At 45.1% G+C, this 22,516-nt stretch overlaps 3 protein-coding genes across 7 annotated transcripts; 2 read left to right on the top strand and 1 right to left on the bottom strand.

Moving 5' to 3' along the window:
• Positions 1–4,002: 4,002 nt before the first annotated feature.
• CRYAB (crystallin alpha B) lies at positions 4,003–19,130 on the bottom strand. 5 transcript variants are annotated; one of them, XM_030794716.1, is made up of 4 exons: positions 19,098–19,130; positions 6,916–7,315; positions 5,719–5,841; positions 4,003–4,347 (listed from the first exon to the last, which is right to left on the bottom strand). In XM_030794716.1, exons 2-4 carry the CDS (start codon positions 7,114–7,116, stop codon positions 4,144–4,146), a joined length of 528 nt encoding a protein of 175 aa, XP_030650576.1. In that variant the 5' UTR covers positions 7,117–7,315; positions 19,098–19,130; the 3' UTR covers positions 4,003–4,143. The 5 variants fall into 5 exon arrangements, with proteins under 5 accessions (XP_030650576.1, XP_003253181.1, XP_004090609.1 ...); XM_003253133.3 differs by lacking the exon at positions 19,098–19,130 and adding an exon at positions 8,502–8,838; XM_004090561.3 differs by lacking the exon at positions 19,098–19,130 and adding an exon at positions 8,536–8,838.
• HSPB2 (heat shock protein family B (small) member 2) lies at positions 7,288–9,487 on the top strand. The gene is made up of 2 exons (XM_003253134.4): positions 7,288–8,321; positions 8,835–9,487. Exons 1-2 carry the CDS (start codon positions 8,228–8,230, stop codon positions 9,287–9,289), a joined length of 549 nt encoding a protein of 182 aa, XP_003253182.1. The 5' UTR covers positions 7,288–8,227; the 3' UTR covers positions 9,290–9,487.
• C15H11orf52 (chromosome 15 C11orf52 homolog) lies at positions 14,077–22,273 on the top strand. The gene is made up of 4 exons (XM_012495865.2): positions 14,077–14,403; positions 19,721–19,758; positions 21,048–21,109; positions 21,355–22,273. The coding sequence occupies exons 1-4, from the start codon at positions 14,372–14,374 to the stop codon at positions 21,592–21,594; spliced, it is 372 nt and encodes a 123-aa protein (XP_012351319.1). The 5' UTR covers positions 14,077–14,371; the 3' UTR covers positions 21,595–22,273.
• The last annotated feature ends 243 nt before the right edge of the window (positions 22,274–22,516 follow it).

Raw genomic sequence — 22,516 nt, 5'->3', positions numbered from 1 at the left:
ACCCAAATCTCATCTTGAATTGTAGCTCCCATAATTCCCACGTGTTGTGGGAGGGACCTGGGGGGAGATAATTGAATCATGGGGGCAGTTTCCCCCATATGGTTCTTGTGGTAGTGGGTAAGTCTCACAAGATTTGATGGTTTTATATGGGGAAACCCCTTTTGCTTGGTCTCATTTCTCTCTTCTCTGCCACCATGTAAGATGTGCCTTTCGCCCTCTGCCATGATTGTGAGGCCTCCCCAAACACGTGGAACTGTGAGTCCATTAAACCTCTTTTTGTTTATAAATCACCCAGCCTCAGGTATGTCTTTATCAGTAGCATAAAAGCGGACTAATACATCATGCCACTGCAAACAACGACAACAACAACAACACAGAAACCAACTAACCAAAATTCATCCAGGGTAACTGTCTCCAGGATTCCTTCTGTGTCCAGAATAGGTGTTTCCCTTCCGGGTCCCCATAGCAGACATTTTGAATGGACATCTTAGGATCTTAAAAAGGTATCTCGGAATTATCTTTTTACTTGCCTGCTCTTCCACTCAATTCTTAATTCCTTAAGGGCAGAAAACATGTCTTATTTTTGTAGCTAGCACATAGAAGGCACTCAAATAATCATTGAATGAACAACGATTATAAATCTTCAGAACAATAATCGGACCCAGTGCAATCTTCAAAATAAAAATGTGAAGTAAAAAGTAGCATAGAATTTTTCAAAGCATAAAAATATGTATCATTCCAAAAGCATTAGGCAAAGATAACCATCTCATTTTCTAAGTATTACATCTTACTTAAATAACATATATGTATTATACACATGTTCCCCAGAATTATTCTTTAAAAAAGATTGTTTTAAAAAGGTTAAAGCACTTAGCACAGTGGTTACCACATAGTAAGTGCTTGATATGCCTTGGCTCTGTGTCCCCACCTAAGTCTCATGCCAAATTGTAATCCTCAATGTTGGCAGAGGGACCTGGTGGGAGGTGACTGGATCATGGGAGTGGACTTCATAGCTTTTCTCATGATAGTGAGTCGAGTTCTCATGAGACCCGGTTGTTTAAAAGTGTGTAGGACTTCCCCCTTCGCTCTCTCTTCTTCCTGCTCCAGCCATGTAAGATGTGCCTGCTTCCCCTTTGCCTTCCCACCATGATTGTAAGTTTCCTGAGGCCCCCCCAGCCGTGCTTCCTGTGGAACTGTGAAATGATGAAACCTCTTTTCTTTATAAATTACCCAGTCTCAGCCAGTTCTTTATAGCAATGTGAGAATGGACTAATACAGTGCTCAATAAATGTTAGCTAATATTAAAAGACAAAACAAATACTAATTAGAATTGTCTCAGTAAACTTCCGGTATAATTCAGATATAGGGAATAAAGTAGAATTGTGGATGAGTTAGCTAAAAAGCTAAAAGAAAAGCCTCTGAGATATACAGTACTGGAATAGTCCTATACTAATATCGTGGCTGTGAATAGCCACAGCAAAGGGTGTGATCTAGAAAAGAATAACAATAAAGAACCAGTCTAACTTAGGCACCTATGGTAACAATAAACAAAAAAAGTGACCCTGCACATTTTTGAAACAAATATCATTATATAATAGTCAAAGTTGTGATTTATTTAAAACCAAGTCCATAATTGCTTGGGAAATACACTGGTAATTGACTAAAATGATTAAAATTGACACATGGCTTCCAGGCATTCAGTTATTTTACACTATCTAATTCAGCCTTGATAATGTCAGGTATTTTTGCCTACTAGTAACAGAAAACCCACGTCAAAACAGATTATTAACAAAAACAAGACGTAATCAGACAGCCTGAAGTAGGAAAACTCTAGAGTTGGCTAATTCAGCAGTTCATTGACCCATTAAGGGCCTGAGATGACTGTCTTTGTGCTCAGCATATCATGGATGCCTGCTTCACTTTTTCAAAATGGCTACAGTAATCCAGGCATCACATTCTCATGCTCCAACATCCAGAGCAAGGGAAAAAAAATTTCTCTCTCTCTTTCTCTGTCTCTGAATCTTTTTGAAACCTTTTCTTAGTTTAGAAACTTTTTCTAGAAGCATCTCCAACAGACCTCCCTCCTGTCTCATTTGCCATAATTGAGTCATAGCCCTTTCAAGAATAATCTTGAAAATCAAGAAGAGAATTTCCCTGCTTGATTTGGACTAATCAAGATAGACCTCCTATGGCTGGAGCTTGAGTTCGCTTCTCTGAAGCACATGGCTACGAAGAATATGATGTATACCTAAACCAATCTGGGATATTGTTGGCAAGGCTGAAGGTGGTAAATAGCTGTTGGTTAGGCAGCCAACAGTGTCTGCTACACAGCCACAAAAATTGGCTGTAAACTTCTGGCTAGATCACAGTATTTCAGGCTATTAGGAAGTTGTTTTGTAAGAGAAAGCATTTTTGAACCTGTATAGATTTGCAATTTATATTGTCCTAGCTCCACACCCCTGCATCATGAATTTTTTATTAAGTTTTATATTTATTTATTTATATTTTTTGTTTTAGTTGGTATAGTCAGTTTTTCATTTTAGTCATTCTAATAGGGGCTCAGTGATATCTCATTGTGATCTTTTTTTTTCCTTTATTTTGTTACATAGGTCAACGCATGTCATGGGGGTTTGTTATACAGACTATTTCATAACTCAGGTATTAAGCCTAGTAACCATTAGGTATTTTTCCTGATTCTCACCTTTCTCTCACCTTCCATCCTCCGATAGGCTCCAGGGTGTGTTGTTTTTCTCTATGTCATAGAAAAATTTAGGCAATTGTTTCATGTAGAATATTTCAAAACCCTGGTCAGTCCCCAAACTGACTGATTTCTGATTTTGCATGAAATCAGAAATTAGCTAGAAGTTGCTAAAGAAAAAATAAGAGTTGTCAATAAACATTTATACCAGATCACCTACAGCAGTACTGTTTATTAGGTGAATCAGAAGTTTTGTCCAGACCCACAGAAATGAAATGGAGGGTTGTTTTTTGTTTTGGGGGGGATTTTTCTGCACAGTGGTATGTCTTTAAGCTAAATAATAGAACCACTTATTGATTGGCTATTAGTTGTAGTTCTAAAACTTAACTATTATGTGGTAGGTCGTTGAATAGGATATTCCCTGGCCTTAGGTTAGCAGGTGTTTGCTAGATAATTCAGACCGGGGTCCCCAACCCCCAGGCCATGGACTGGTACTGGCCAGTGGCCTATTAGGAACCAGGCTGCACAGTAGGAGGTGAGTGAAGCTGAACTCCTCCTCATGTCAGATCAGTGGTGGCATTAGATTCTCATATGAACATGAATCCTATTGTGAACTGCACATGTGAGAGATCTAGGTTGTGTGCTCCTTATGAGAATCTAATGCTTGAATCATCCTGAAACCATCTCCTGCTCCCCCGGGGCCATGGAAAAATTGTCTTCCACAAAACCAGTCCCTGGTGCCAAAAAGGTTGGGGGCCACTGATTTAGTCTATACCTCAGAGCTTGTTAGGTGATAATCACCCAAGTCCTGTTTATTGCCCTTGTAAATCAGCTTAAGGGAATGCTTATCAATAGGAAAATGTCAAACAATATTAGGGTCACCATGTCTTCCCTGGTGATGTAATTAATTTTAGAGATGCAGTAAGGCCTTTTATGTAGCGTTATCCAGAGTTCATTCAGATGTGTTCCAGTCCTTTAAACTGAGAGCTAAAATAAAAGAGGGCAGAGAGAGAGAGTAACTAATGTTCCTTGAACTCTGCCAGCGGCTTTTCCTGCTTCTTCTCCTTAATTTACTTCCCATAATAGCTCTGTACAACTCAGTAACCCATGTTATAAGTGGAAAATCTGAAGACCAGAAATGTTAAGCAACTTGCCTACATTTATACCATTAGTAAATGGTGAAGCCAGTCATTCTGACTCTAAAATCCTTAAAGTACTCTAAATCATAATGCAATCATAAATAGATCTGTGGTATCTGTACATTTATTTAAAAGTGTGTGGAATATTCAAACACAAGACAGTTATCTGTTGCTGAATGATATTTTATTAGCTTGATAATTTGGGCCTGCCCTTAGCATTAATAAGCTTCAGCACTAGTCACAAGACTTTCATTCACTGGTGGGGAAACTTTCTTGTTTTAAAAAATGCAATTCAAGAAAGGGCATCTATTTCTTGGGGGCTGCGGTGACAGCAGGCTTCTCTTCACGGGTGATGGGAATGGTGCGCTCAGGGCCAGAGACCTGTTTCCTTGGTCCATTCACAGTGAGGACCCCATCAGATGACAGGGATGAAGTAATGGTGAGAGGGTCCACATCAGCTGGGACCCGGTATTTCCTGTGGAACTCCCTGGAGATGAAACCATGTTCATCCTAACCCAAAAGAATGAGGAAGGAGGCAGAGAGATAAGAACAGGAACTATTATCACCTGCCCAGAACTCAGGCATCCTGATTTCCCCTTAGGTGAGACCAAATGCCATGACAACATAGGAAAAATAAACAGTGCTTCGTTTCAGGGTTGCGGCTAAGATGAAGTTGCCTAGGTAGTCACTCCTACCAGTGAGAATCTGAGAAGTCTGAAACAGTCCAACACTTCATTGTTTTTCAAACCCTCAGGCATAGATATGTTTAGGGGTATTTCCCAAAGGTTTCAATCAGTGTTGCCTGGGCCTACAGAATTTGGAATCTCATTTAGAATCTGAGTCCCTGAGGAAGCCCTGAAATTGTCCTGACTCTTCAGGAATGTCCCAGAAGGTTCCAGAACAATAGGACTGCTGCTGCTGAAATTAAAAAAAAAAAAAAAATGACTCCATCCAAGGAGACTATGACCCAAACTTAAATCATATAAGCAAAATTGAAACAGCCTGAGGACATTACTGACGACAAACTGTACTGGTTGATGCACAGGTTCTGAGCTATTGTTAAATGGTGAGAAGCAATTTTAAAGCCCTCTTACAAAGTCATAACAAGCTGTTCCATTTGTCAGAATTCCCCCAAAGAGTAGATGACCTTAACCCGTATGCCTGCTGACTCTCAAGCATGTAGCCAAACAGGCTCTCATTAACTGATTTCCACATGGGCTATAGGGGATTAAAGACTGAGCACAGCTCTAAAATTTAGACAAACCAAGTAGTTCAGCATTAAGATGGGCTAAAGAAGAGACACGGATTCTTGCACAGCTAAAAGAGAAGTCACAACTCAAGTGCCTTTAAGGTAACTGTAGTTAATGTAATTATGCAAAGCAACTAGGTGTGTCTGACAGCCCTATACCTAATCAGTGGTCCTCAACCTTGACTGTAGATTAGAATTACCTTAAAAATTGCTGATGCCTGGGTCCCACCCCTAAAAATGCTGATTTAATTGGTCTGGAGTAGTGCTCGCTTCGGCAGCACATATACTAATTGGTCTGGAGTATGCCTGAGCATTAGGTTTTTTGAAAGTTCCTCTGGTGATTCTAATGTGGCCCAGATTCACAACCACTGGCTTAAATGGGGCATCAGCATCCCATCATCCCATCTAAGGTGATCAAATCAAAGACCACATCTCTGGCCATAACAGTAACACCAGCAATAGGTCTATCCTAACTTAGTCTTCTAGACATTGATTTGTAACCCCTGATCCCGACTGTTATGGCTTGGGACTGGAATGTAGCCAGCCTCCAAAGCTGACAGCATTATCTGGACTATTACAGTATGCACTGAATGAATGAACGGAAAACAAAAACAAAAAAACAAGCTACATACCTGGCGCTCTTCATGTTTTCCATGCACCTCAATCACATCTCCCAACACCTTAACTTTGAGTTCCTCTGGGGAGAAGTGCTTCACATCCAGGTTGACAGAGAACCTGTCCTTCTCCAGGCGCATCTAGAAATAGCAAGGTAGGGGAATGGGACGGGAGAAAGATGGCGAAAATACTGATTACACAGGGGCCGTCTTATTCTGCAGAGTTGCTTTCTGTCCAGGTAATTCATCCTTCTCTTTTCTGCTTAAAAAATCTCCTTTCTAAATAAACATGGCTCTCTGCTTCAGGGAGCCACCACAGTAATACCTAAGGCTCACAGTGATCAGACCCAAACTTTATTTACAGGGACAGAGAAGAAGACAGATCACCCAGGGGACCAGTCGCAAGGATGGGTGCAGGCCTGGCATCTGCTGCCTCTCTGACTCCAATGCCTGGCTTTGTGGTTTGTCTGTGAGACAAAGGCCTCTTCTTCTGGCTCAGGTCTCTTTGCCAGTTTTCCACCCACCCAATCTGGAATGTTCTGCTGGTCCTGCATGTCCTTCCAAAGCCCTTGCCCACTCAGCTCCTGTTTACTCACACTTGAATATTTTTAAACCAGAGTGTTATCTGTGACAGCTCTGTCAACCTTGTTTGTTCACCCTGTTCTCCCACCCTCTTAGGACAAATGGGGGTCCCTATATTGTTTTCTCATAAGGCTTGGTTGGACCCAGGCCAGTGCCCTGTCACAGCCCTGAGAAACCCAGAAAATCATAGAAGAGGGAATAGAAAGGCAGAAAATACCCATGGGGATGAATAGCTCAGGATGAGGCAGGGCTCTCTCCTGGCTCTGAAACCTGAGATGGTAAAATTGGTCAAGAGTCCAAGGTGTTAGAAGAGACAAGCAAAGGAGTTTGAAGGCAGCTATTTCCCTGCAGATTGTCATGAACCAAACCAGAAAGGGGTATCCTGCAGAGAAGTTAGGGGACGGAGGATAAACTTGACAGTGCATGAAAACATGTAATAAATGGGATACAGAGGACTATCAAATAGAAACAGGTGATGGGGGAGGAAGGCACTAGCAATCTCCTCATTTTTCTTCACATTTGGACACACATGTGCCTAAAATGGTTTAGGCAGGGAAGGAAAGGAAAATGGATGGAGAAGTTTCCAGGAGGTTCCAGTAAGGACTCTCCCGTCCTAGTAGTGGGGAGACTCACCTCTGAGAGTCCAGTGTCAAACCAGCTGGGTGCCCGCAGAAAGGAGGGTGGCCGAAGGTAGAAGGGGCTCAGGGAAGTAGACGTCGGGAAAAGATCAGACTCCAACAGGTGCTCTCCGAAGAACTGGTCAAAGAGGCGGCTGGGGGAGTGGAAAGGAAAGAAGGGGCGGCGGATCCAGGGGTGGTGGATGGCGATGTCCATGGTGGCTAGGTGAGTGTGGGGGGTCAGCTGGCTAGTCAGCTCCTTCAGCTGCAGCTACAGCCAGCCCCTTATATATGCAGTCTTGTGAAGCTTCTGGAATGGTGATGTCAGGGGTTTTATTATCCTAGCTCACCGCCGGTTCATGGAGACTTGTGATCCCGGGATTTGGCAATGTGACACATACCCAGTACTCACTGAGCTAAGAAAAGAGAAACACAAACACGTCTGAGCTGGCCAGTGACTTGTCATGGTCTTGTTTCACTAGCTTTCTGTCCACACCCAGTGGCACCCACCCCCACCCCTGTTCTCTGAAGCTGGTACAGAGTCAGGAATCCCAAGCAGGCACGCGGGGCGGGGGGAGGACGGGAGCGGGGCAGGGGGGAGTGCGCCCCTCCTCCTCCTTTCCAGTCCTGAATGCCAGGGGAATCAGGCCAGCAACTATCTTGGGCCTGGGCAGGGACTGGAATCTTCCTAGGCTGAGCCCCAGGGACATTAACTCTTTGTGAGTCCTTGGAAGAGAGCAGTGATGGTCAACATGTCAGTACCAGCCATCTGCCTCATGCCCTGGGTTGACCTGGGTTTAGGAGAGGACCCCGACATCTGGGCAGAAAGACCCCACCCCCTGAAAAAAGAGCAAAAAGATTTCTTGCATCTTTCATCCTGTGTGGCTCTCAGAACATTAAATCCAGGAGTGCTTTAGGAATTGGGTGCGCAGTGCCTGCCACCGAGGAGGAGAAAATGAGGTGTGGAAACGTGCAAACCGTTTGTGGGGGTCTCAGCGAGGCCTCTTCATGCCCCAGGCACCACCAGCTCCCCCTCCCCAGCTCGTTCCCAGCCAGGACCCTCAGCTGTCCTCTCAGGCCCCCTGCGACAGCTGAAGAGTGTGCGGGGGAGGGGACTAGGGGTCCGGGCGGCGCTGGTCACACCCTCGTTGCTCTCACTCAGGGCATCCATTCCCCGCCCCTCACCCCCCGAGGCTCCGCACTATTTTGGGTGCTGTCGACCCCGCCCCCACCTCCTATCGAGCCCTGGCTCTCCGGGCAGCTGGAGGGGTCGCGCTGCGCCTGTTGGGGCTGCACCTCGGACCAGGGCTTCCACTGCATCTGCAGCCATGTCGGGCCGCTCAGTGCCACATGCCCACCCGGCCACCTCCGAGTACGAATTTGCCAACCCGAGCCGCCTGGGTGAGCAGCGTTTCGGAGAAGGTATGGCACAGACGCCACCCCCTTGCCTCCCACCCCCACCCCCTGAAATTCTGGGCTGACCTCCCAACGTTACTGGCCTCCACCCCACTCTGGGCTTAACTGATATCCTGGGACCAGCCACCCCCACCTCAGACTCCCCCTCATCCCCTCCAAGCAGAGCTCTTTCCCATTCCTGCTGACCTCAAGACACACTTGGTGCTTGCGGTGCTGATACCTGCCCTTTGCCGGCCTGGGTGTGCCTCCTTGTCCCCCTTCTATCCACCCAGGCCTTTTGGTGCCTCCTCCTCCTCACCCTCCTCCTTCACCTCCTCCTCCTCCCTTTCCTTTCCGTTCTCTTTCCCCTCTTCCCAGCTGCCTTCTCCTCCTAGCTACAGTGTGGCCTCCCTCCTGTTCCCTACTCCTCCTGACTCCCCCCTTGCTCTTCCCAATCCCTCCTCTCCGGATTTCCCATTTCGCCCCTGTGCCAACCTCATCCTCCCTCATCCTGCCTCTTGCCTTCTCTCTGCCCCTTAGGCCTCCTGCCAGAAGAGATCCTGACCCCCACACTCTACCATGGCTACTATGTCCGGCCTCGGGCCGCCCCAGCTGGGGAGGGCAGCAGGGCAGGGGCCTCGGAGCTTAGGCTCAGTGAGGGCAAGTTCCAGGCATTTCTGGATGTGAGCCACTTTACCCCAGATGAGGTGACTGTGAGGACTGTGGATAACCTGCTGGAGGTGTCTGCCCGGCATCCCCAGCGCCTGGACCGCCATGGCTTCGTGTCCCGAGAGTTCTGCCGCACCTATGTCCTGCCTGCTGATGTCGACCCCTGGCGAGTCCGAGCTGCTCTCTCCCATGATGGCATCTTAAACCTGGAAGCGCCTCGGGGTGGCCGACATTTGGACACAGAGGTCAATGAGGTCTACATCTCCCTGCTCCCTGCGCCTCCTGATCCAGAGGAAGAGGAGGAGGCAGCCATAGTTGAGCCCTGATTTCCACAGACCCAGCACCCAGCAAATCCCTCTCTACCTCCCAAGGTGATATGGGCAGCTGCCCACCACTCCAGAGGTAGCAGCATCTTTGGGGGAAGGGACAGGTGCATGGTCCACAATGTATGGTTTGGTCCCATGGGACGTGTTATAGCCTTGGTTTAGTTTTGGGTGGAGCTGAATAAACCCAAATCTCAGGGCCTTGTTTGTGCTGCTCCCTATTCTGTGGCCGGGAAGCTGGGATGGGGAGGGAGGGAGGAGGTCACAGCCAGCTAGACAAAAAGCTCCTCAGTTTGATATGCCCAACGTCATAGGACCCTGAGCTCGCACTTGGATGCTGAGATCACACCCGGAAGCTGACTCTGGCTCCAGATCAAATTCCTAGCCATAATTTTCTCACAATGCAACAAAAGAGAGAGTGATCCTGGGAGGGAAAAGGGATATGCCATCCAAACAGCCCAGAGGGCACTGTCTGAGCTGGTGATTAGAGACACAAAAACAAGGGTCTCCAGACTGTCTGGCCCTTTTTGGGTAGGGGCTGGGAAAATGGTTTTTGGCTGGTGAGAGTTGCCTAAAGCCCTGGAGTGAATACTTTGTTTTCATGTACTAAGTTCTGCCCACTGAAATGGTCACTGATTTTGAGAGCCTGAGTATGCATACACAGGGGCACAGACATAAAGCCTCTCCAATTATCACGGAACCCCATTACCTTCCCATCCTCTGGGGGTACGGTGTATTCAGGAAAGCCTGAGGTCTGTCCCCTCAGTTATTCTCTGCAATCAAGAGAACATCCAGCTACATGATTTGGGGGAGGTGTCCAAAAGACCTTCCTGCCTCTAAATACATATTTTATTAGGCTGTGGTAGATACCTACAACTCTTCCATTAAAGTAGTTGTTTCTTGGCTGGGTGCAGCAGCTCACACCTGTAATCCCAGTACTTTGGGAGGCCGAGGCAGGAGGATCACTTGAGCTCAAGAGTAAGAGATCAGCCTGGGCAATAGAGTGAAACCTTGTCTCTACAAAAAAATAAAAATTAGCCAGGCATGGTGGTGCATGCCTGTAGTCCCAGCTACTTGGGAGGCTGAGGTGGGCGGATGAGCTAGGGAGGTTGAAGCTGCAGTGAGCTGAGATTGCGCCACTGCACTCCAGCCTGGGTGACAGAGTGAGATCCTGCCTCAAAAAAATTAAATTAAATTGAATTAAATTAAGTGGCTGTTTCTTAACTTTTGGGAGTTGTAGACCCTTCTGAAAATCTGACAAAAGCTATAGCTGCTCTTACCAGAAAAATACATATGCTCCCAAATTTGGCAATACAATTTGAATAGGTTCCCACAACTCTTCAGACCCATTCATATACCCCCCCTTAGGTATCTGTGGACCTCCAGGATAACAGAACTCACTTGAGGAATTCAACTTTTGGTTAAAAGATTGCTGTCTATTAAAAATGAGAGCATGCCCCAGAGAAATAACATTTGACATATTTAATTGTTCATTCATTTATTCAATAAATATTTATCAAACTTCACATAATACACCATGGGGGATATACATTGTAAATATAAATTATAAATCTATTAGCTTTTATTGTCAACTTTCCGGAATCTAGTTGAGAAGAAAAATAATAAGAAAAGGATTCTACTTATACTTCAACCAGAATAGCTTCACATTGATATGTTTTGTAACTGAGCTTTATTTAAGGGAAAGGGTTTCTTAGCTATAAGAAATTTGAAAACTTCTGATTTAGCCCAAATCCCCACTCCATTCAAATTCTTTTAAAGTTATTAATCAACTTATTCTGGGACATTCTGAATAACAGACAACTTAGAACTTCCCATGGTAGTCGGTTCCATGTTCTTTCTTTTCTTTTTTAGACAGGGTCTCATTCTGTTGCTCAGGCTGGAGTGCAGTGGCATGATCACCGCTCACTGCAGCCTCAACCTCCCTTGCTCAAGTAATCCTCCTGCCTCAGCCTCCTGAGTAGCTGGGATTACAGATGTGTGCCACCACACCTGGCTAATTTTTTTATTTTTTCTAGAGATGAGAGCTCGCCTTGTTGTCCAGGCTGGTCTTGAACTCCTGGACTCAAGCAATCCTCTATCCTTGGCCTGCCACAGTACTGGGATTACAGGTGTGAGCTTCTGTACCTGGCCTTCCATTTTCTTTTTGGTCTTAACTGGCAAAACCGTTATAAATTCCTCCTTTTGTTGAATCAAAATCTGCATTTCAGTAACTTCTCTGGAAAACAAATACAATGGTTTTTTCACTTGAAAATCCTTCCGATATTTAAAGATAACCATCCTGTCTTCCCGAGGCTTCCCTTTCCCAGCTAAACATGCCTAGTTTTTTTTTTTTTCTTTTTAACACAAGGTCTCTCTCTGTCACCTAGGCTGAGTGTACAGTGGTGTCATCTCCCCTCACTACAACCTCCTCCTCCCAGTCTCAAGCAATCCTCCCACCTCAACCTCCTGAGTAGCTGAGGCTACAGGCATGCGCCACAACACCTGGCTAATTTTTTCTATTTTTTGTAGAGACTGGGTTTCGCCATGTTGTCCAGGCTAGTCTTGAACTTCTGGCCTCAAGCAATCTGCCCAACTCGGCCTCCCAACATGTTGGGGTTACAGGCGTGAGCCACCACACCCGGCCATACCTTGTTCTTTCAACCATATCATATAGCACTTTCCACATCACATATTACCCAGATAACTTTATTTTGAACATACTGCCTTTTGACAACGTAACTTGAAATTCAACATCTAGACCTAAAATTATTATTCCAGTCATGGATTTACTGGTACAGACTTCAGTGGAATAATCAATATCCTTGTTTATCACTTCAGGCTTCTATTAATGCTGCTTTAGGTATATCAGGTTTTCTGGCTACCACAATGGTCTATTGCTCTCTATTGATTTCTTTCGAGTTTCTGGTCATCTAAAAATCCCTTAGGTGATTTCCTTTCCTTTTCTTTTCTTTTCTTTTTTTTTTTTTAAGAGACAGAGTCTCACTCTGTCACTCAGGCTGGAGTGTAGTGGTGTGATCACAGCTCACTGCACCCTCAAACTTTCTTGCTCAATCCTCCTACCTCAGCCTTCTGAGTAGCTGGGACTACAGGCACACATCACCACACCTGGCTAATTTTTCAGTTTTTATACTTGGCAGAGATGATGAGTTGTTGCTATATTGACCAGGCTGATCTTGAACTCTTGGGCTCAAGCGATCCTCTTGCCTCAGTCTCCCAAAGCAGTGGGATTACAGGCATGAGCCAAGCCACTGTGTAAACCCAGTTGCTTAGGTGCTTTTTAAAACATTACAGAAGGGGTGGCTAAAAAGGAACCAGATTATGGAGGGCTTTGAGTGCCAGGCTAAGCAGTTTGAACTGTATCCTGTAGGTGATAGGAAATCATTAATGCCTTTTGAACTGGGAGGAGAAGGAGTGGGGAACAGGATGAAAAGGATACAGTTAATGGTAGAGTACAGAATGGATTGCATGGAAGAAGCATGGCCATGAAATAGCGCAATGGTTAGGGCACAAGAAAAGAAAGTAAGATGTGGGAACCAGGTGTGGTGGGAGGGTCACTTGAGGCCAGAAGTGCAAGTCCAGCAGGGGCAACATAGCAAGACCGTATCTTGGCCAGGTGTGGTGTCTCACACCTGTAATCCCAGCACTTTGGGAGGCTGAGATGGGAGGATTGCTTGAGGCCAGGAGTTCGAGACCAGCCTGGTCCACATAACAAGACCCCTATCTCACATTAATTAAAAAAAAAAAAAAGACCCTGTCTCTAAAAAGATTTTTTTTTTTTTTAATTAGCTAGGCACAGTGGTATGAGCTTGTAGTCCCAGCTACTCGAGAGGCTGAGCGGGGAAAATCTCTTGAGCCTAGGAGTTTGAGGTTGCAGTGAGCTAGCCACTCAACCCCAGCCTGGTGACAGATTGAGACCCTGTCTTTAAAAATAAAAAAAAGAAAGAAAGAAAATAAGATGCTTTGTAATAATAACAGCAACAGTACCTAACTCTTACTGAGTGTGTCCCATGTGCCAGGCCCAGCACTAGAGCTTTATTTTTCACCACAATCCTGTAAGATTGTCACTCTTACCCATGTTTCGTAAGAGGAGGAGTTCAAAGTCCAAGGTATTCTCTGTGGAGTGCAGAGCTGAGTGGTGGGCCCTGAACATCCACTTAAAGGACAATAACCAGGCCTCCAAGGAAAACACTAAAAATGGGGTGACAGAACTGAACACAAGAATGATGGGTTTCACAGATTCTCCCAGAGCCCATATTTTCTACTCGTGAGTGTGGGGTGAGTCTAACTTTGGGTTACTAGAAGGAGACGCAGAGTTGAGGGGTAAGTGGAGAATCAGTAGTTCTAAACTATGGATAAGGAAGTGAGTGGTTAAGAAGTGCTGAGGCTATCCTGATCATAGAATCATCTGATTTTATACCAGAAAGGGGATTAGATTCAGTTTTTTCATTTCACAGCCCTAGAAACTTAGGCCCTATAAAGTTTAAATGATTTGCCCACATCGATTTCAAATAGCAAGGGAGAATATATGAGGAACCCATTTCCCCAACCTTAAGTTTCCAAGAGACTCCAGTATCCCAACCCAGATTCTGTACAAAAATATTAAGAAACTGGTATCAACTGCCTTGAAAGTGAAACTCAGTTAAACTTGAGTGGTGCTGAGCAAACTACTACATTAGGCACTCATCTATTATAGAGGATATATTTCAAAGACAGAGTGATGTAATGGAGAAGCATTTCTTAAGGAAACCGAGAGCCCTTTTCTATCTCAGGTTTCTTTTTATTGAAGCTTGAAGCTCAAGTTCATGGCTTCATCAAAAGACGCTTCAAATCCTGAAGTTGAGATAGCTCTCACCTGGAGCCCGTGTGTTGTTCTACCCTTTGGCTGGGAACACAGTCACCTGGGAACCATTCCAGCAGGTGGCTTCAAAAGTCCAACCTGCTAGGTTGAAATCTGACACTGACACAGACTCCGGGAGCTGCCGCGGAAAGCTCAACCAGGAACCCGGAAATGCACAAGCCTCTTGATGCATAAAAACAGCTGGGCTCCCTTGGAGACAGAGCGCCATGGGAAACCGGGTCTGCTGCGGAGGAAGCTGGTGAGTAGGGTGGAAGGGCAGAGGGGAACATCTATCTCTGTTGGTGGATGTAGAGGCCCCGAAAATCAGAGCACTTGGAGATAGTTGTCTGCCAGCCTCCCACTGCCACCTTCCTCTGCCTGGTACCTCCTTGTTCCAACACTAGAGCAGCACCTCCTTTCAGGAGACCTTAGAAGACAGAGCCAAGTGGCCGGGCGTGGTGGCTCACGCCTCTAATCCCAGCACTTTGGGAGGCCGAGGCGGGCGGATCACGAGGTCAGGAGATCGAGACCATCCTAGCCAACATGGTGAAACCCCATCTCTACTGAAAATACAAAAATTACCTGGGTGTGGTGGTGCGCGCCTGTAGTACCAGCTACTGGGGAGGCTGAGGCAGGAGAATTGCTTGAATCCAGAAGGCTGAGGTTTCAATGAGCCAAGATCGCGCCACCGCACTCCAGCCTGGCAACAGAGCAAGACTGTCTCAACAACAACAACAGAAAACAGAGCCCAGCTAGCTGTCTGCGGAATGGCCAGAGCAGGGCAGGAATATTGAACCAGCATTGTTTTTCTGTGCCCTCTTCCTCCCTTTCCCCTTCTTTCCCTTTCTTCCTGGATGAGAGTAATAATTGTAGCATTTGAGAGCTTTCTATGTGCCAGGCATTTTACAGTCTAATTTAATTTTTCCAATACTTTATGAGGTAAACGGTTTTGCCCCTCCTCCTATTTTACAGTCAGGTGAGAAACTGAGGCTCAGAGAAATTAACTAACTTGCCTAAGGTCACATGGCTGGTAAGCAAGTAAACCAAGATTCCAACTGAGGCCCACCTGACTTCAGAGGCCACCTTTTGAACCACTGCATAATATTGCCTATCAGATCAAGCAAGTCAACTTTGAAGCAATATTTATTTAAAAGGGCAGAAGTGCCGGGTGTGGTGGCTCACGCCTGTAATCCCAGCACTTTGGGAGGCCGAGGCGGGTGGATCATGAGGTCAGGAGATCGAGACCATCCTGGCTAACACAGTGAAACCCCATCTCTACTGAAAATACAAAAAATTAGCCGGGCATGGTGGTGGGCACCTGTAGTCCCAGCTACTCGGGAGGCTGAGTCAGGAGAATCCCTTGAACCCAGGAGGTGGAGCTTGCAGTGAGCCGAGATTGCGCCACTGCACTCCACCCTGGGTGACAGAGCAAGACTCTGTCTCAAAAATAAAATAAAATAAAATAGAACAAAATAAAATAAAATAAATTAAAGGGCAGAAGTGGTCAAATGCGGTGACTCACACCTGTAATCCTAGCACTTTGGGAGGCTGAGGCAGGTGGATGACTTGAGGCCAGGAGTTCAAGACCAGCCTGGCCAACATGGCAAAACACCATCCCTACTAAAAATACAAAAAAATTAGCCAGGGATGGTTGCACATGCCTGTAATCTGAACTACTCGAGAAGCTAAGGCACGAGAATCCCTTAAGCTTGGGAGACAGAGGTTGCAGTGAGCTGAGATTGCGCCACTTCAGTCTAGACTGGGCAACAGAGCGAGACCATGCCTCGAAAAAAGAAAAAAAAAAGGAGTTTGAGACCAGCCTGGGCAACATAGGGTGGCCCCATCGCTACAGAAAAATTAAAAATTAGCTAGGCCTGGTGGTGCGCGCTTGTAATCCCAGGTACTTGGGAGGCTGAGGCAGGAGGATCAAGGGAGGCTGAGCCCTGGGAGTCAAGGCTGCAGTGAACCATGATCACACCACTGCCTCCAGTCTGGGTGACAGAGTGAGACCCTGTCTCAAAAATGAAAATAAAAATAAAAGGGCAGAAGTAGGAAAAAGAAGAATATCCATGGAATATCTGAATATGACTTTCACACTTATTTACTATGTGACCATAGGTAATAAGTCCCTTAATTTCTCTGTATCCATCCTCACATGTAAAATATAGATAATACATCCTACATTGTGTAGATCACAGGCTTATTTTGAAGAGCAAAGGATATAGTGTATGTGAAAACCTCATAATAAATTATCTGTGGCATTGTTACTGTTCTTTCCCACAATTTTCATCACTGCCATGCCATAAATTCCTGGTCCTGGTTTTATCCTGTCTACTGCCTTCCATGCCTGGGGCAGATCTGGAAGATGTCATGTTATAAATAAAGCATCATTATATTTAGATAGACAAGTGAAGTGCATTGGAAAACACATAGGTTTTGGAGTAGTACATTGGATTCAAGTCCTGCCCTACTACTCATTCATTTATCCATTCATTTATTAAACAATGTTTATTGAACATGTACTACAGGCACAGTAATAGACATAGAAGACATAGTAATAAAAGGACATTTGGTCCCTGCGTTGTTGAGTAAAAAATACCCTGAAGGTCCAACATTTGGTAACTGTCTAAATACATGGCATATCCAATTAATGGAAAATATGTAGCCACTTCATAAAGAATGTTGGAAGAACACCTAACATCATGGAACATTTTGCTCTTTATTAAGTTAGTGAAAAAGGGCCTTTGTTGACCCATCTGTAAAATGGGAGCAAAATATGTGTTTCCTGGAATGTCAGGATTGAAAAAATAAAGCACCCTTTAAACTCTGAGATGCCCTATAGACATACGACATCCAGAAGCACAGAAAAGCTTCTAGAGAAGGGGATGTAACAGCTTCTTTTATTCTCTTTCTTCCCAAGTGTTGGTATTCTTTTTTCATTACTGATTAGTTCTCTGATGGTGATAGTCATTAGTGGTCAACTTTTACTGATGCTTATTATGTGCTAGGAACCATGCTAAGTATTTTACATTTCCTGTTTTATTTTATCCTTACAATAATCCCATGAGGTCTGAATTATATTATCATACTCATTTTTTTTTTTGAAACAGTCTCGCTTTATCTCCCAGTCTGGAGTGCAGTGGCACAATCTTGGCTCACTGCAACCTTAGCCTCCCAGGTTTAAGCGATTCTTGTGCTTCAGTCTCCCTAGTAGCTGGGATTACAGGCGTACACCACCATGCCCAGCTAATTTTTGTATTTTTAGTAGAGACGGGGTTTCACCTGTTGGCCAGGCTGGTCTTGAACTCCTGACCTCAAATGATCCACTCACCTTGGCTTCCCAAAGTGTTGGCATTACAAGCGTGAGCCACTGCACCTGGCCTATCATACTCATTTTATTAATAAGAAAACAGAAGCCCAGAGAGGTTAAAAATTTGCTGAAGTTCTCATAGCTATTCTGACCTCATCAGTCTGACTCCAGAGCCCATTCTAGAGACACTATACCAAATAGTCTAACCAAAATCTTTTTTTTCCTCTTCAAATACTAGTAGGATTGAATAAAACTTTGTTCTCTATTTTTTGTTATCTCAATAAACCTCCAGAGGCTTAAAGATATTATGGCAATTGAAGATATTTTTATTTTAAAATATTCTTTGTTGTTATTGTTTCTGATTACAAAGGTAATAATCATTCATTGCAGAAAATTTAACTTCTACAACGAGCAGAAAATAAAAAGCAACCATAAATATAAGCACCCAGAGATGATGGGAACATTTTAGTGTATTTCCATGTGTTTTTTAAATGTGCACAGCTTTTATTCCAAAACATATCTTTTTACTAACTTAATAAAAAGTAAAATTTTTCCATGATGTTCGGTGTTCTTCCAACATTCTTTATGAAGTGGCTACATATTTTCCATTAATTGGATATGCCATTTATTTAGTCAGTTACCAAATCATGGACCTTCAGAGTATTTCCTATTTTTTGCAAATTAAATAATGTTATAATGAATATCCATATTTGTACATATATAATTATTTCTTAGGATATGGAATTGCTACATCAGAGGGTATACACATTTATGTTTAAGGCTTTTTATACTTATTGCCAATTGCATTCTAGGAGGATTGCACAAATTTTTATTTCTATTACCACTGTAGAAGAATGCCCACTTAGTTTCCTTAAATCTAAAAATAAAATCCCATCACTTGTGTATCTAAATGAATACTCACTCCATTTGGGTTGTGTCCAGGCATTGCACAATATCTAACTTGAGAACAGGCTCTGTTCACTAACACTGGATAGCCCTAGTCTATGTATTTTAGGATTAATTTTTTCTCTATCCATTTAAATAAAAATAAGTAGGTAAAGAGTAGTAACAAGTGGCAAAGAATTAGAAGATTATCTCGTTCTTAGCATAAGGCTGACTGAGCAGCAGTAACATAAAGCAAGAGCTGAAGTGGCAGAAGAAGTAGAAAAACACAGTAGTTTTTCTTCTGAACCACCTGTAGAGTTTGGCTGCAGATTCAACTGCTGTCAACTGAGCAAGCTGTAGCAAAACCAAAAATCACATCAAAACAGAAACCTCTGTCAAATGTGTGTGGAAAAATCCTGACTTTTTTCCCACAGTAGTCCTCATGATTTAGAAGTCAGTCTTCTCTCTCTCGCCCTCTCCAATTAGCAAAGAAGGAAACCTCCCAGGAGATGAGAGATCAGGCAGACAAACAGTGTTGGCTCTGGCAAGAGTTGGAAATGTACTAGCAAGAAAGCAAGAAAAAGAATCCGGAGTAAGCCCCAAACTATTTAGCCTATTTCCTCAGTCAGTGTTGTCTCTCTGGCATCAAACAGTTAACAATCACTTAGACACACGGGCGCCATTGGGGACCCCAGGGGCTCAGAAATAAATATAAGAGGTCTGCCCTACAGTGAGGGCAGGATAGCTGAGTCACTCACCAAATTCAGTGCTCCCTGTTCTGTAGACAAACTTCTCTAAAGGATGTTAAAGGTTAAACATCTCTCACTTTCTCTGTTAATTAAAAACAAGGACAAGGAAGCAGGGAGGGAGGTCACTTGTTAAGAAAGGGCCTTGAGGGGCTGTAATTAGTTAGTCCTGGTTGTGGCAACTTCCACAACTCCCAGAATAAAAGTCCCAGATTGGCAAAGACCCCAGGAAAAATAAAAGCACTGAAGAAGAGGCAAGAGGGTCTCTGGATCCAAGAATATTCCATCATTTGGCAGATCTCCCTCACTCTCTGCTGGGATTAGCCTGTTAGACAATCCCAGAATAGCTCTCAAGCCAGATACATCCCTGGCATGTAGTGCCTGGTTGCCTGAGGCTGTATTTTGGGTCTGGTTATGTCAGTTGTACTACTCCACCTTCCAGAACCATCCATGTGGGAGAGGTGGGGTACCCTTAACTAATGCTTTGGGACTGAACCTGGCTCAGGGTGAATCTTTGTTAGAGGGAGGTAGGGGAAGCTCATCAGAATGTTAAGGAGACCACAGAGCCAATGATGATGGAGGGAAGGCAGAGGCCAGGGCTCTTGCACATGGGTGATCTGTTTTTCCTATCACAGGAGCTGCCCATCAACTTTCCAGAAGAAAAAGAAAACAGGTAACTTTGGGGCTGGGGGGAGAATCTGGGGGAGGCAAATTAGAGAAGACAATAGAACTGCAATCTTTGGAAAGGGCAGAAGGGTAGAAAAGGAATGAAAGGATAAAGGGAGACAGCACACCAAAGAGAATCTAGGTTGCTGCATTCAAGACTAGCTCTGAACCTCTGGATCTTATCCTTTCCATTATTTCAGAGTGGCAGGGTTGGTTGCTCATTTTTTCATTCATCTAGCAAATATTTACTCAGCACTTATATTCTATGTGAGGACCTGTGTGGGTCCCAAGGAGGCAGAGAGGCACAAGGGGAAAGACACATGATCTCAGCCCTGGAAGAGCTGAAAATCAAATTTAAGAGATAAATTCATATAAACAAACAGTTGTAATATCATCTACTGGTGCTATAATAGATGTGCACTCATGCTGTGGGAGAATGAGAGAAGACACTGATGTCAAAAATGTCAAAGAAATAATAGCAAAGGGCCGGGCGTAGTGGCTCATGTCTGTAATCCCAGCACTTTGGGAGGCCAAGTGGGGGCGGATCACTTGAGGTCAGGAGTTTGCGACCAGCCTGGTCAACACAGTGAAACCCCATCTGTACTAAAAAGAGAAAAATTAGCTAGGCATGGTTGTATGTGCCTGTAGTACCAGCTACTTGGGAGGCCGAGGCACGAGAATTGCTGGAACCCAGAAGGTGGAGGTTGCAGTGAGTCGAGATCGCGTCACTGCACTCCAGCTTAGGCAACAGAGCGAGACACTGTCTCTAAATAAATAAATAAAAGCAAAATTCACAAGTCAGCAGAGGAGGGAGAAGGTGTTTTAGGCATATAAATCAGCTCATGAAAAAAAAAAAGAGACTGACCTGATTCAAAGTGGCTGATTGGTATAGCTGAGCACTTGCCATCTTGCATTGTAAGTCTGTTTATTTATTTTCATTTATTTGTCTCCCCTAGCAGGCTGTAAGCCCCCTGAGGTAGAGGAAACAGCTTACTCATCCTTCTACCCCCAGAATATGGCACAGAGCCTGGCACATAATGGGTTCTCTTGTTGAACTGTGTTAGGGGCTAGTGAAAAATGAGGATGGAAGATATTATGGCCAGATTGCGAAAGGGCCAGATTGTAAACCCTGCTAAGGAGTTTGGATTTAGGACTAGTAGACATGAAAGAAGTGAAAATGGAGGCAGGGAGATCAGACGGAAGCCTGCTGTAATAGTTTAACAGTGATTTGAAGAAGGCAATCTCAATAGAGACAGGGAAGAGAGAATGAATTTAAGTTGGATTTCTTCCCCTCAGGAAGCCAAGCAAGACGGACACTGAAGCCGCAGCCACAACAGCTGCAGCAGAATCGCCCAAAGGTAATGACAGGCCTCTGTCACCTCTCTGGGGCTGCTCGGACATGGGATCCCAGTAGTCAGCTCTTTTGCACTGCAACAGACACATTTCAGTCACCTGTAGAATTTGCTGGCTCTGTCTGTCCTCCTCTGCCTGTCCTTTGCTCAAAGGAGCAAAGCAAAGGGACATCAGTTGACCTGCCCCTGCATTGGAGGTGAGGGGCAAAACCAAGCTATGAATCTCCCTTAATGCTATCCATTCCTCGCAGGGCTATGAAACAACAGGACATACGTATGAGCGGGTGTTACAGCAGCAAGGGTCTCAAGAGAGGAGTCCAGGCCTCATGTCGGAAGACAGCAACTTACATTATGCTGACATTCAAGTCTGCAGCCGTCCCCATGCCCGGGAAGTGAAACACGTGCATTTAGAAAACGCTACAGAGTATGCGACCCTTCGCTTCCCCCAGGCCACACCTCGCTATGACAGCAAGAACGGGACCCTGGTGTGAGCCTTGGGGAGGAAGGCCCAGTCCATCGTTAACCACTACTCCAATGGGGGAGAACCTAGTGCTTTGGGGAATTGAGTGGCAACCCAGGGATATTGGCCACGTTTTAAGCTTAAAGAACTCCAAAGCCCCTGGAATTGTGGGCGTCCCATTTTCTCCCCTGGCCTCTTACTTGCCACTGTTAGGTTGGAGTTACAGTTGGTTTAGCTATGGGTGGATAGCTAAACTTAGCTATCCACATGAGGTTAGGCGGAGTGTGCAGGGAGGTAGGTCTTCGACCCCACCACTGTTGCTCTTGAAAAGTGCAGAAAGAGCAGGTAAAAAGTTAGCCTATAAGCACGTGGGCTGATCTTGTTGGACTTTAATTAATGGTATCCTTTTTCACACACCTTAAACTCCAAAGCTGAAGGGGAGGTGCTCTGGAAAAGCATTCTGAGCTTTTACATTTAGACACTAGGGCTGGCTTGGGCTGTTTCCTCAGTGACTGAGTCAGGTTCCAGACCTTAACAGACAAATGGGGGAAGGGGGCTAAGGCGTGGAGGAAGCGCTTTCCAACCATGGGCTACAGGACCTCAAGTCACTGATAACTGACAGCACAGCGAGGCCCGGAAACTTCCCTCGGAGGGACTGCCGGCTCTCGCAGGTGCGGGGCCGCTAGGATCAATAAACGGCCTGAGAAACATGCCTGGCGCGTTTTCTGGGGCAGGGCCCCGAAGATCCTTGCGAGGACAGCGGATCCCGCCCAGTTTTAAGGGCGGTTCGAAAGTCCAGCCAGTGGACAGGACTTCCGGCCCCACCCCCAGGCCGCGGCTGGAGGCGGAGCTGGAGGGGGGTGGGGTTTAGGAGAAGGGGAGCGGGCTACCATTGGCAGAGGGCGCAGTTCTCGGGGCGGGGGTCCGTGCCGGGATTGGTTGTTGTCGGGGCT

This window comes from Nomascus leucogenys, chromosome 15 (assembly GCF_006542625.1).
Source record: "Nomascus leucogenys isolate Asia chromosome 15, Asia_NLE_v1, whole genome shotgun sequence".
NCBI classification, from domain to species: domain Eukaryota; kingdom Metazoa; phylum Chordata; class Mammalia; order Primates; family Hylobatidae; genus Nomascus; species Nomascus leucogenys.
Note: the sequence above shows the minus strand (reverse complement) of the source record. Positions and strands in the feature narration are given on the sequence as shown.

Coding starts and splice junctions, on each gene's coding strand:
- C15H11orf52 (XM_012495865.2), top strand. CDS start 14,372: ATGGGAAACCGGGTCTGCTGCGGAGGAAGCTG. Junction 14,404..19,720: donor GTCTGCTGCGGAGGAAGCTG/GTGAGTAGGGTG, acceptor TTCCTATCACAG/GAGCTGCCCATCAACTTTCC. Junction 21,110..21,354: donor TGCAGCAGAATCGCCCAAAG/GTAATGACAGGC, acceptor CATTCCTCGCAG/GGCTATGAAACAACAGGACA.
- HSPB2 (XM_003253134.4), top strand. CDS start 8,228: ATGTCGGGCCGCTCAGTGCCACATGCCCACCCGGCCACCTCCGAGTAC. Junction 8,322..8,834: donor TGAGCAGCGTTTCGGAGAAG/GTATGGCACAGA, acceptor TCTGCCCCTTAG/GCCTCCTGCCAGAAGAGATC.
- CRYAB (XM_030794716.1), bottom strand. CDS start 7,116: ATGGACATCGCCATCCACCACCCCTGGATCCGCCGCCCCTTCTTTCCT. Junction 5,842..6,915: donor TTGACACTGGACTCTCAGAG/GTGAGTCTCCCC, acceptor TGCTATTTCTAG/ATGCGCCTGGAGAAGGACAG. Junction 4,348..5,718: donor GAAAACATGAAGAGCGCCAG/GTATGTAGCTTG, acceptor CTTTTGGGTTAG/GATGAACATGGTTTCATCTC.